Raw genomic sequence first — 13,194 nt, 5'->3', positions numbered from 1 at the left:
CCTTACCATCTACTTCTGGTAGCCAGAAATCTTATTTCCTTTTCTGCAAGTCTGTTTTTTGAAGTATAATTAACCTATAACACCATGTTAGTTACTGGTGCACAACATGGTGATTTGACATTTCTATACATTAAAAAATGATAACCATGATAAGTTTAGTTACCATCTGTCACCATACAAAGATATCACATTATTACTAACTATACCATGCCATACACTTCATCCCTGTTACTCAATTCTTATGCAACTGAAGTTTGAGTAATTCCTGATTCAGAAAATTTCCAGGCAAGTAATTTTGTCAAGTTTTGTAATGTGAAACTAGAGGTATTCACTGAAATATTTGTTCATCTGCTAAAATGGTTCCAAAGCTGCTTCCTAAAGAGAATGGGCGGGAAGTGGGGTGTTTTCCTGCTATAGGCCTACTCTGAAATGAAACGCTGAGTAGTACCAAATACTAAGAAATATTCAACAACTATAAAAATTTTAATATACTTTAAAAAATGTAAAAATCTTTTTCTTTCTGATATATGCCAAATATAAAGTTAACTCCTTGCCACCATATTATTTGGCTTCCCTGGTGGCTCAGTGGTAAAAAATCCTCTTGCAACACAGGAGATGTGGGTTTGATTCCTGTGTCTTCAGGACCCCCTGAAGCAGGAAATGGCCACCCTCTCCAGTATTCTTACCTGGAGAATTCCATGGACAGAGGAGCCTGGTAGGCTATAGTCCATGGAGTCACAAAGAGCTGGACACGACTTAGTGACTGAACAACCACCACCACCACATTCTTATCCGTCTACCTTGTTTGCTGCTGCTGCTGCTGCTGCAGCTAAGTCGCTTCAGTCATATCCGACTCTGTGTGACCCCACAGACGGCAGCCCACCAGGCTCCCCCGTCCCTGGGATTCCCCAGGCAAGAACACTGGAGTGGGTTGCCATTTCCTTCTCCAATGCATGAAAGTGAAAAGTGAAAGTAAAGTCGCTCAGTTGTGTCCAACTCTTCGCGACCCCATGGACTGCAGCCCACCAGGCTCCTCCGTCCATGGGACTCTCCAGGCAAGAGTACTAGAGTGGGGTGCCGTCGCCTTCTCTGCCTTGTTTGCTAACACTGTCCTATTTATACACTGATTTATGTATTTATTTTTGTTATATATGACCTCAAATCTTTTTGAAAAAGAAAATTTTCTTCAATCATTCTTAAGAAGTAGAGATGAAGATGGTTCATGAATTTGTAAGAAGTCACCTGGCATGCTTAGAACTCTTCAATTAAGGGCAAGGCCTGTTAGTCACTGGAGTCTGTTTATAAATCCTACTTCAGGAGAAAAAGAACATTTCTGAAAATATAATTCTTTGGTATAAAAAATGTGAATAAAAGGCAATTTAAGAGTAAGCAGAAATCACTATTTTCTTGGTTATTCACTATTAGAGAATAAAATGTATAAAACAAAAAATCATACCTTGCAAAACATATCAATTAAAGCAGGTACAGCATTCCTTAATTTCATAGTTGCCACATACTCAAATATTTTTAGTAATATTTTCAGAGCGGGCTGGATAAAACAAAAAAATTACACTCATTTTCATGTCTTATTTTAGTATACTTTAAGTTTCTCAAATTTGTTTATGCTGAAAAACACAAGTGTTCTCTAGGAAATATTTAACAAACAAATACAACTGTTAAATTATACATATAAGAAATGTATCAGAGAAATTAACTTAAAATATTAGAAAAAATTATTTTCAGGTTACTTACCAGCATCTTAATCATTATGCAGAGGTTCATGATCTGAAATACTTCTTTCAATAAACAGTGTTTGAGTAAAGAATTTAGAAGGTCATTTAATACTTGTAAATCAAAGTGTATACCTGGAAGAAACTTTCTGTAGTACTCCATAAACATGTTTGCTGAAAATGATGAAATACATAGTAAAGTCATTTGCTACTTTTAAGATATTCATCTTTCCTAAGTCAGACAATTTTTCTATAAGGATCAAGTAGCATTAACTCAATTTCTTAAAAGATACACTTCCAGTATCAGGAATATTTGATGAAAATACATTAAAGCAAAAGTTAAATGGCAACAACATGTCAACCAGGATGTTAGGTACTACATTGGGATCTAACTGAGGTGCTATCCACAAAAAATAGGACCAAATTGCCTCATATATCATGGTTTCAATATGAACTCTGAGGGAGCCACACTCTCAGGAGGACTTCAGACAGTGGCCTGTTTAAGAGTGGAAGCAGACTATTTTGACATATACCCCTTCTTTCTGTTTTAGCCCCATCAACATGCTGACCCTGGGGATATCTTTATTCTAGTTTATGATATGAACATTCTCCTAAAAATTATGCCACTGATTAATTTCCACTGAAAAAGCATTTAAAACTTATTTTTGATAAATTATGTATCTTGGCTGTGCTGGGGCTGGGTCTTTGTTGCTGCATAGGCTTTTCTCTAGTTACGGCAAGTGGAGGTTACTGTCTAGTTGTGGTGCGTGGGCTTCTCACTGCAGTGGCGTCTCTTATTGTGGAGCACGGGTTCTAGGTACCGAGGCTTCAGCAGTTGTGAGACATGGGCTCAGAAGCTGCAGTGCCTGGGCTCTAGAGCACAGACTCAATAGTTTGGCTCGTGCGCTTAGCTACTCTGCGGCGTGTGGGATCTTCCCAGACCACGGATCCAACCTGTGTCTCCTGCATTGCCAAGTGGATTCTTTACCACTGGGCCATCAGGGAAGCTCTGAAAAGTCATTTCTTAATGGACTCTTGCATTGCCTCACATTTTAGCTACTGTGAATAACGCTGCTATAAATATGGGTGTGCAAGTATCTTTCAAGACCCTGCTATCAATTCTTTCGTGTATATATCAGGAGAAGAATTGATGGATATAAGGTAATTCTATTTTTAATTTTTTGGGCAACTGTCATACTGTTTTTCTGCAGTACTGTACAATTTTACATTCCTTCCCGTAGTGCATGAGGGCTTTAATTTCTCCACATCCTAATACTTTTTTCTTTTTTTGATAGCAGTCATTCTAATGGGTGTGAGGTGGTATCTCAATGTAGTTTTGATATACATTTCCCTTAGGTCTAGTGATGTTGAGCATCATTTTAAATGCTTATTGGCCATTTGTGTATCTTCTTTGGAGAAATGTCTCTTCAAATACTTTGCCTATTTTTGAATCAGGTTTTGTTGTTGTTGAGTTTAAGGGTTCTCCATATATTCTGGATACTATTCTTTTATCAGATATATGATTTACAAATATTTTCTCCAATTCTGTGGGTTGCAGTTTCATCTTGCTGATACTGTCTCTTAACGCACAAAATTTTCGAATTTTCATGACGTTCAATTTATCTATTTTTTCTTTGTTGCCTCTGTCTTTGGTGTCATATCCAAGAAATCATTGCCAGATCCAACGTTGTGATGTTTTTGTCCTCATGCTTTCTTCTCAGAGTTTTATTGTTGTAGGTCTTACATTAAGGTCTTCAATCCATTTTGAACTAACTTTTGTATACAGTGTTAGTTAAGGGTTCAATTCTACTGTTTTGAATTGTGGATATTTAGTTTTCCCAGCATTATTTGCGGGAAAAAGCTATCTAACTATTGCTGGTGAATGGTCTAGCATCCTTTTCAAAAACCATTTGATCATATATGTGAGGGTTTATGTCCAGGCTCTCTATTCTATTCCATTGATTTGTATGTCTGCCTTTATGCTAGCACCACACTTTTGGTTACTATAGCTCTGGAGTGTTTTCAAGTTAGGAAGTATGAGTCCTCCAGTTTTTTCAAGATTATTTCAAGACTTCTTGAGATACCACATGAGTTTTAGGATGGGTTTTTCTATTTTTGCTGAGTTACTGGCATTTTGATAGAGATTGCATTGAATCTGCAGATCTCTTGGGAAGTAATGACATTCTAATAATACTGAGTCTCCCAATCTGACACGGGTTGTTGTTGTTCAGCTGCTCAGTTGTGTCTGACTCTTTGCGAACCCATGGATGCAGCACGCCAGGCTTCCCTGTCCTTCACTTCTTCCTGGAGTTTGCTCAAACTCACATCCACTGCATTGGTGATGCCATCCAACAATCTCATCCTGTGTCATCCCCTTCTGTTCCTGCCTTCTACTTTTCCCAGCATCAAGGTCTTTTCCAATGAGCTGGCTCTTAGCATCAGGTGGCCAAAGTACTGGACTTTCAGCTTCAACATCAGTCCTTTCACTGTATATTCCGGGTTGATTTCCTTTAGGACTGACTGCTTTGATCTCCTTGCAGTCCAAGGGACTTTCAAGAGTCTTCTCCAACACCACAGTTCAAAAGCATCAATTCTTTGACATTCAGCCTTCTTCATGGTCCAACTCTCACATCCAAACATGACTACTGGAAAAACCGTAGCTTTGACTATACAGACCTTTGCTGGCAAAGCAATGTTTCTGCTTTTCAATACGGCGTCTAGGTTTTGTCATAGTTTTTCTTCCATGGAGCAAGTGTCTTTTAATTTCATGGCTGCAGTCAACCATCTGCAGTGATTTTGGAACCCAAGAAAATACAGTCTGTCAGTGTTTCCACAGTTTCCCCATCTATATGCCATAAAGTGATGGGATCGGATGCCATGATCTTAGTAATGACATTTTAATATTACAGAGTCTTCCAATCTGTGAACATGGGATGTGTGTCTTTAATTTCTCTTTCAGCAATGTTGTGTAGATTTCATTGTACAAGTCTTTCACTTTCTTGGTTAAATTAGTTTTTAAGTATTTTATTCTTTCAAGTTATTGTAAATGGAATTGTTTTTGTAATTCCCTTTCCAGGGTGCTCAATTTCAGTATATAGAAATGCAAATCATTTTTGCATGTTGACTTGGTCACTTATTAACCCTAACAGCTTTTCTCCCCTCAGAATTTTAAGTATTTTCTATATATAAGGTCATATCATCTGCACATAGGTCACTGACTTCTTCCGTTCTGAAATGGATGCCTTGTCTCATTGCTCTGGCGAGAACTTCCATCTGTGTTGAACTGAAGTGGTGAAAGCAGGCATCCTTGCCTTGTTCCTAATCTTAGGGGAAAAGCTTTCAGTTTTTTGCCACTGAGTATGGTAAAGTAATGCTCAAAATTCTCCAAGCCAGGCTTCAGCAATACATGAACCGTGAACTTCCAGATGTTCAAGCTGGTTTCAGAAAAGGCAGAGGAACCAGAGATCAAATTGCCAACATCCGCTGGATCATGGAAAATGCAAGAGAGTTCCAGAAAAACATCTATTTCTGCTTTATTGACTATGCCAAAGCCTTTGACTGTGTGGATCACAATAAGCTGTGGAAAATTCTGAAAGAGATGGGAATACCAGACCACCTGACCTGCCTCTTGAGAAACCTATATGCAGGTCAGGAAGCAACAGTTAGAACTGGACATGGAACAACAGACTGGTTTCAAATAGGAAAAGGAGTACGTCAAGGCTGTATATTGTCACCCTGCTTATTTAACTTCTATGCAGAGCACATCATGTGAAACGCTGGGCTGGAAGAAGCATAAGCTGGAATCAAGATTGCCGGGAGAAATATCAAAGACTTCAGATATGCAGATGACACCACCCTTATGGCAGAAAGTGAAGAGGAACTAAAAAGCCTCTTGATGAAAGTGAAAGAGGAGAGTGAAAAAGTTGGCTTAAAGCTCAACACTCAGAAAATGAAGATCACGGCATCTGGTCCCATCACTTCATGGGAAATAGATGGGGAAACAGTAGAAACAGTGTCAGACTTTATTTTTTGGGGCTCCAAAATCACTGCAGATGGTGATTGCAGCCATGAAATTAAAAGATGCTTACTCCTTGGAAGAAAAGTTATGACCAACCTAGATAGCATATTCAAAAGCAGAGACATTACTTTGTCAACAAAGGTCTGTCTAGTCAAGGCTATGGTTTTTCCAGTGGTTGTGTATGGATGTGAGAGTTGGACTGTGAAGAAAGCTGAGCGCTGAAGAATTGATACTTTTGAACTGTGGTGTTGGAGAAGACTCTTGAGAATCCCTTGGACTGCAAGGAGACACTACCAGTCCATTCTAAAGATCAGTCCTGGGTGTTCATTGGAAGGACTGATGTTGAAGCCGAAACTCCAATACTTTGGCCACCTCATGCGAAGAGTTGACTCATTGGAAAAGACTGATGCTGGGAGGGATTGGGGGCAGGAGGAGAAGGGGATGACAGAGGATGAGATGGCTGGATGGCATCACCGACTCGATGGACATGAGTTTGAGTGAACTCCGGGAGTTGGTGATGGACAGGGAGGCCTGGCGTGCTGTGATTCATGGGGTCGCAAAGAGTCGGACACAACCGAGCTATTGAACTGAACTGAATTCAACTCAACTGACTGATGGTGTTTACTGTGACATTTTTCAGATGTGGCTTTTTAAATGTTGAGGTAGTTTCCTTTTATTCCTTGTCTCTTGAGTGTTTCTTTTTTTTAATCAATGAAAGGGTACTGAATTTTGTCAAATGCTTTTTCTGCATCAACTGAGATGATCATGTGTTTTTTTCCACTCATTCTGTTAATGTGGTTACTTGGATTGATTTTTGTTAGTTGAACTACACTGTACTCTAAGAACAAATTTCACTTGGTTATGGTCTGATCCTTCCAATTCAGGTTGCAAGTTTTTGTTGAGGAATTTTATATCAATGTGTTCCCTCCTCTTCAATTTCTGGGAAAAGTCTGAGAATTGATATTAGTTCTTTAAATGTTTGGTACAACTCAACAGTGAAGAGTTCCTTCTGGTATATGCCAAGCAGCAGTAGTTTTACACAATGGTTTTAATCAGACAACTTCTGGCAACAGGATTTTATGTGGAAATTCAAATATCAAACAGATAAAAATGAACCTATGGTTAAATAGGGTAATGGGGAGTCCCACTTTCTCAGTACTTCCCCCTTGTGAACTTGTCAACTTGACAAATATTAAAGCTTGGTCCCTTCCTTTTGGGTCTCACAATTAGTAGGGGGAGATGGGAGCAGAGAATGGGATGAGGCTGTGGAGTCAGATAAGGGTGTAATGGAGGAGATAATCCTATTTTCTATGACTAGGCTTTGAAAGATGAATAGGTCTTTGCTATGGGGAAGTGGGATAAAAGAAAGGCATCCTGGGCAGAAGAGCAGTGCCTTTTCTATTATAGCAGAGCTTGGCCTGTTTACCATTTGAGCTACCAGGAAAGCTTCCCTGATAGCTCAGTTGGTAAAGAATCTGTCTGCAATGCAGGAGACCCTGGTTCGATTCCTGGGTAGGGAAGATCTGCTGGAGAAGGCATAGGCTACCTACTCCAGTATTCTTGGCCTTACCTTGTAGCTCAGCTGGTAAAGAATCCACCTGCAATGTGGAAGACCTGGGTTCGATCCCTGGGTTGGGAAAATCCGCTGGAGAAGGGAAGGCTACCCACTCCAGTATTCTGGACTGGAGAAATTCCACGGACTGTACAATCCATGGAGTCACAAAGAGTCAGACATGACTGAGCAACTTTCATTTTGCCCTGTTTAGGGAACTGCACAGAATGATTGATATGCATCAGCTATAAGCTGCTGCAGCTGCTAAGTCACTTCAGTCATGTCTGACTCTGTGCGACCCCACAGACAGCAGCCCACCAGGTTTCTCTGTCCCTGGGATTCTCCATCCCTGGGATTCTCCAGGCAAGAATACTGGAGTGGGTTGCCATTTCCTTCTCCAATGCATGCATGCATGCTAAGTCACTTCAGTCATGTCTGACTCTGTGCAACCCTATGAACAGCAGCCCACCAGGCTCTCTGTCCACAGGATTCTCTAGGCAAGAATACTAGAGTGGGTTGCCATTTCCTTCTCCTCAGCTACAAGGGACATGTGTAAAAGGATGAAGATGTAGGGAAGATCCAGTTTCTGACAGATCCCTTCAGAAAGATTTCAAGTTAATTAACGACATCCTTTTTTCTGTCTTATACCTGTAAATAAAATTTCTACATCATGAAAATATTAGTATGTAAGTGAATTACAATGTTACATGGATTAAAATTTATTAACCAAAATGCCACACTTAGTATTAATCCTTTCTAAGATCAACAGAACTAATCTAAGATACTCAGTTTTCATACTCAAAAGTATTAAATTTACTTTTAAACAATGAGGACAAAAGCACATTGTTTGAAACACTTGCATTTATGATTTTATAGTAATCATTCTACTATCTCATACCTGCACGTTGTAGCAAACACAGCTCACTGATACTTATATATTTCTTAAACACATCCATACAAACCTGTAGAAGTCATGAAAAATGTAAAATTACCTTTTCATATTTCACAAAAACTATACAAATTTCAGTCCTATCTTTTTGCTTATTCTATTTTTTTAAGTCAATTTAAGGCAATGGAATAAAGAAGCTGATGTTAGGTTAACTAAGATGGGAAATGCATACTGTATTTATTACAAAACCCTTATTCAGAGAAGCTGTTCAGAGAAAGAGTCAAGGAAACAAAATCAAGATTAGCAATCAATTGGAGAAGGAAGGGATTCTTTTACTGGTATACAGAAAAACACATTGACCAATGATTAGAAACTAGATCCTATAAAGAGACTCACTCATACACAATTAGCAGATTTATGACACAGTGATCCTGTAACACAGTGAGGAAAGGATGGTGTTGGGTCACCTGGAGATCCACATGGGAAAAAATATGTATCTAGACCTTCTTCTCACATCCTAAACAAAAATTAATTCTAGATAGCTTAGATTTCTAAATGTGAAAGATAAGACAAATTTTTTAAAGGAAAAACATAAAAGACCATATTCATGATCATGTTGTTGTTTATTTGTTAAGTTGTGTCTGACTCTTTTGTGACCCCATGAACTGTAGCCTTCCAGGCTCGTGTCCACTGGATTCCCAAGCAAGAATACTGGAGTGGGTTACCACTTCCTTTTCCAGGGATCTTCCCAACCCAGGGGCAGAACCTGTGTCTCCTGCATTGCAGGCAGATTCTTCACTACTGAGCCACCAGGGAAGCCCCTTCACAATCTTAGAAAATTTTTTTTCAGTAGTGTGTAAAAAGTCTTGAGTTTGAGCAAGCTCCAGGAGTTGGTGATGGATGGGGAAGTTTGGTGTGCTGTGGTTCTCAGGGTCACAAAGAGTCAGACATGACTGAGTGACTGAACTAACTGATGTAAAAAGTCAACACCATAAAAGGAAAAAAAAAATAAAAAGGATAAGACTGGACTATATAAAGATTAATAATTTTATTTACCAAAAGACACTTCTAAAAGGGTAAAATGGCTTGTTGGTGGGAATGTAAATTGGTACTATCATTATGGAGAAAAATATGGAGGTTCCTTAAAAAACTAAACCCAGAACTACCAGATGCTCCAGCAACCCACTCCTGGGCATATATCTAGAGAAAACCATCACTCTAAAAGATACATGAATCCCAACATTCACTGCAGCTTTATTTACAAGAGCTAAGACATGGAGACAACCTAAATGTCCACTGATAGAGGACTGGATAAAGAAGATGTGGTACACATATATAATGGAATATTACGCAGCCATAAAAGGATGGAATAATGTCATCTGCAGCAGGAGGTATTCACTAGAGATAACGATCATACTAAGTGAAGTAATTCAGACACAGAATGACAAATCATATTGCCAGTATGTGGAATCTGAAAAAATGGTATAAGTGAATTTATTTACAAAACAGGAAGGGGAGGAGATTGGGATTGACATATATTCACTAACTAACAAGGACCTCCTGTATAGCATAAGGAACTCTACTCAGTACTCTGTAATGACCTATATGTGAATAGAATCTAAAAAAAGAGTGGTTATAAATATATATTATTTATTTTGCTGTATACCTGAAACTAACACAATATTGCAAATCAACTATATTCCAATAAAAATTTAAAAACTAAAAGTGTGAAAAGGCAACTTGCAAAGTAGAAAAAATTACTTGCAATACACATATTCAACAAAGAGTTTGTATCTAGAATTTAGAAATTTTTTAAAATTTAAAGTTTAAAATTTAAAAAAATTTTTAAAGTATTAAAAAATTTTTAAAAATTTAAAAATATAAAGAATTTTTGAGATGGATAAGAAAAAGACATCCTCTAGAATACAGATGAAATATTTAGATACTTACAGGAAGGGGATATTCAAATACCTAACAAACATTCAGAAAGATGCTCAACTTCATCAATCATGAGGGAAAGCATCACTGCCCACCCACTAGAATGGCTTAAAATGGCTGATAACACCAAGAGCTGATGAAAATGTAAAGCACCTAGAACTCTCAGACCAAATTAAAAATGTAATTTGTTAAACCACTTTGGAAATTTATCTGGCAGTGTCTAACTAAAGTTGAACATATGCAAACCCTTTGACACAATAATTCCAGTTTCAAGTATAACCCATAAGAATGGCTATGTATGTTCACCAAAAGACATGCACAACACTGATGGCATTACTACTGTATTTACCAAATTTAGAAGCCATCCATCAAAAGTAGTATTTATCAACAAAATAAATTTTTCTATACTCTACAATGGAATAGTCAACATTATATAGTAATGAGAAAGAAACATCTACAATTAAGTAAAAAATACAGTTGAATCTCAAACATGTTGAGCAAAAGAAGCTAGAAACAAGAGCATACAGAGTGTATGATTTCATGTATATAAAGCTCAAAATCAGGCAAAGCTCTTATATTAGGATTTGATGCAAATCTGAATTAAAACCATATGACTGAAATGGTTATTAAAACAATCTCTACTTCAAAGACTTAACACATTTTACCTTTTCATCCCCTTGCTCAGGCACATGAGCAAACTTGCACTGTGATCGCTCACAGCCACGTATTGTATTAAAATGAAATTTGCAGTATCTGTGGGGTATCATCAACCCTAGTGGCTTCTGGAACACCTAGAAAATTAGGCAAATTCCCTTTCTGTATTAATTGTAAAACACTTACTGCAATCAAGTGAGAAAGCATTTGAAACAATCAGAAATAATATGTGTCCAAAAAAAGTATCAAGATAAATTGTTTGCTAACTTGATTAAAAAATAACTCCAAACAATTTATATTAAAAAAATTATGATACAATCAATTAAAGTTATTTGTCTGAATTTCTGCAATTTCATTTAGTATAAAACTTATAATCCACCAGTTACTATTGTTTCACTGCACATGGCTTTAAATGTTTCTACTTTCCCTCCTTGTCATGTGCCTGCCCTTTTTAGCTTTATAAAAAGTTACTTCTACTTTTATATATGCTTATTTCAGATGCATTTGTTAGAACTGAAAATTTCCTTAGCTTCTCTAATTAACAGAAAAAAGGTAATGAGTGAAAGTTATTTACAATAAGCTTTTCCTATCAACTGCTTTTTATTAATAGCTTTCTCCTTCACCATAGAAAACTATTCATCCTATTATTTTCTGTTTTGGATATTCCATCCCTCCCTCGCTCCCCCAGCCTTAAACGTCTTATATTGTTTGTGAACATCCTCTAAATTGCTACTCATTTTCTGTCCCTTTTCACTAAAATCAATAAAATGTCCAGAACTGCTTAAATGATAATAAGGAAATAAAACCAGAAAGCCCCAAAATATATGCTTATAAGATCATCATTATTTTTTAAGTAACGTACTTACCCCTAAATTTTTTTCCCTCTTAAATATTTCACAAATTTCAGGATTCTGCAGCTTTAGGAGAGAATGTTTCCCTGGTAATCTGAAATCTAGAAATGATTAAGAATGACATTACATTCCAATATGTTATAACATGACTTTCATAAAGTGGAACAGACTACTACTATCTGTTTTAATATTTCGCTTTGGACTTCTTTTGTTCAATTCACAGGCTGTTGCCAGTGGTATAGTTCTGTGAAATATACAATAATTTACACCTTAGGTGTTCCTTAAGGATGTCTAGATCTGAATTTAACATTTTAAATTCATTATAAGCTAAAGATACTTTCTTAAAAGCCTCACATAGCAGCATTGAGTACTATATTCAAATGATCGTTAAGTTAAACAAATATTACACATAATAAACTTTTCGTAGGGATGAAAACTACTGATAAACCTAGGTGCTATGGACTAAATTGTGTCTCTTCCAATTCATACGTTGAAGCCTTAACCCCCAATGTGCCTTTGTGGAAGTAATTAAAATTAAATGGGGTTGTAAAAATGAGGCTGTGATCTGACAGAATCAGTGTCCTTACAGAAACATCAAGAGTGAGCTTTCCTTCTCTCTTTCCAAGTACATGCACCAAGGAAAGGCCATGTGAGGACTTAGTGAAAAGGCTGCCGTCTGTAAGCCAGGAAGAGAGCCAGAAACTGAACCCTACCAGAAACTTGATCTTGGACTTCTAGCCTCCAGAACTGTGTGAAATGAGTATCTGTTGCTTAAGCCACCCAGTCTGCGGAATTTTGTTACGGCAGCCCAGGCTGACTACTATACCAGGCATCATTATTCCTTAATGTTAGTCTTTTAAAATGAGAATTATGACATTTAGAAATTATTTTTTCTAAAGATAACATAGAAATGTTTTTTATCTTAAGTCATTTCAATTTTTACTTTGGCTGCATCCAGATATAATTTGGGACAAGTTGAAGTTTTTGCTGCATAGCTTTGCAGTGCGTTTTACTGTGACACCTGTAAAGCTTTTAAAAACATGTGATAATCATGGGCTTACTGCTACAGGACACAAAAGCAGGCAGTGTGAGGGCAGAGATGGGAGGTATGGAAGAGTTACGTGTGAGCTACATACACAAGAGGATTTTACTGTTTCTAAATTAATTCTTCAATCTAGCTTATTTTGTTCACATACATCACTATGAATTATTAAAAATGACACAAAGTATAAAGTACATTTTAAATTTCTAAAACACTAAACTAAATAATGACTATTTTAGGTATAAACTGTAATCTACCTGTACTGCCACTATTGTGTAAGTACAGATATCCCAGAAGTTGTTTAATCAAAAGTACTAACTAAAGGTACACAAACCTTCTAATCTTAACATATCCTATGCTTGTTTCCATTTTCTTTTTTTTTCTTCTTTTTTTGGCCCCACCCTGCAGCTTGCAGGATCTTACTTCCCTGATCAGGGATAAAACCTGTGCCCCCTACAGTGGAAGCACAGAGTCCTAACCACTGGACCATTAGGGAGTTCCCTCAATTATTTTCCTTAAC

At 37.3% G+C, this 13,194-nt stretch overlaps 1 protein-coding gene across 1 annotated transcript in view; it reads right to left on the bottom strand.

Moving 5' to 3' along the window:
• Positions 1–13,194, bottom strand: part of TOPAZ1 (testis and ovary specific TOPAZ 1) — a 62,938-nt gene that overhangs the window by 24,884 nt on the left and 24,860 nt on the right. The window contains 5 exon segments of the mRNA XM_069560795.1: positions 1,457–1,549; positions 1,753–1,904; positions 8,199–8,262; positions 10,793–10,918; positions 11,648–11,733. Coding sequence (XP_069416896.1) covers positions 1,457–1,549; positions 1,753–1,904; positions 8,199–8,262; positions 10,793–10,918; positions 11,648–11,733 — 521 coding nt within the window.

This window comes from Ovis canadensis, chromosome 19 (assembly GCF_042477335.2).
Source record: "Ovis canadensis isolate MfBH-ARS-UI-01 breed Bighorn chromosome 19, ARS-UI_OviCan_v2, whole genome shotgun sequence".
Classification (NCBI taxonomy): Eukaryota; Metazoa; Chordata; class Mammalia; order Artiodactyla; family Bovidae; genus Ovis; species Ovis canadensis.
This window is presented reverse-complemented; position numbering and strand designations above follow the sequence as displayed.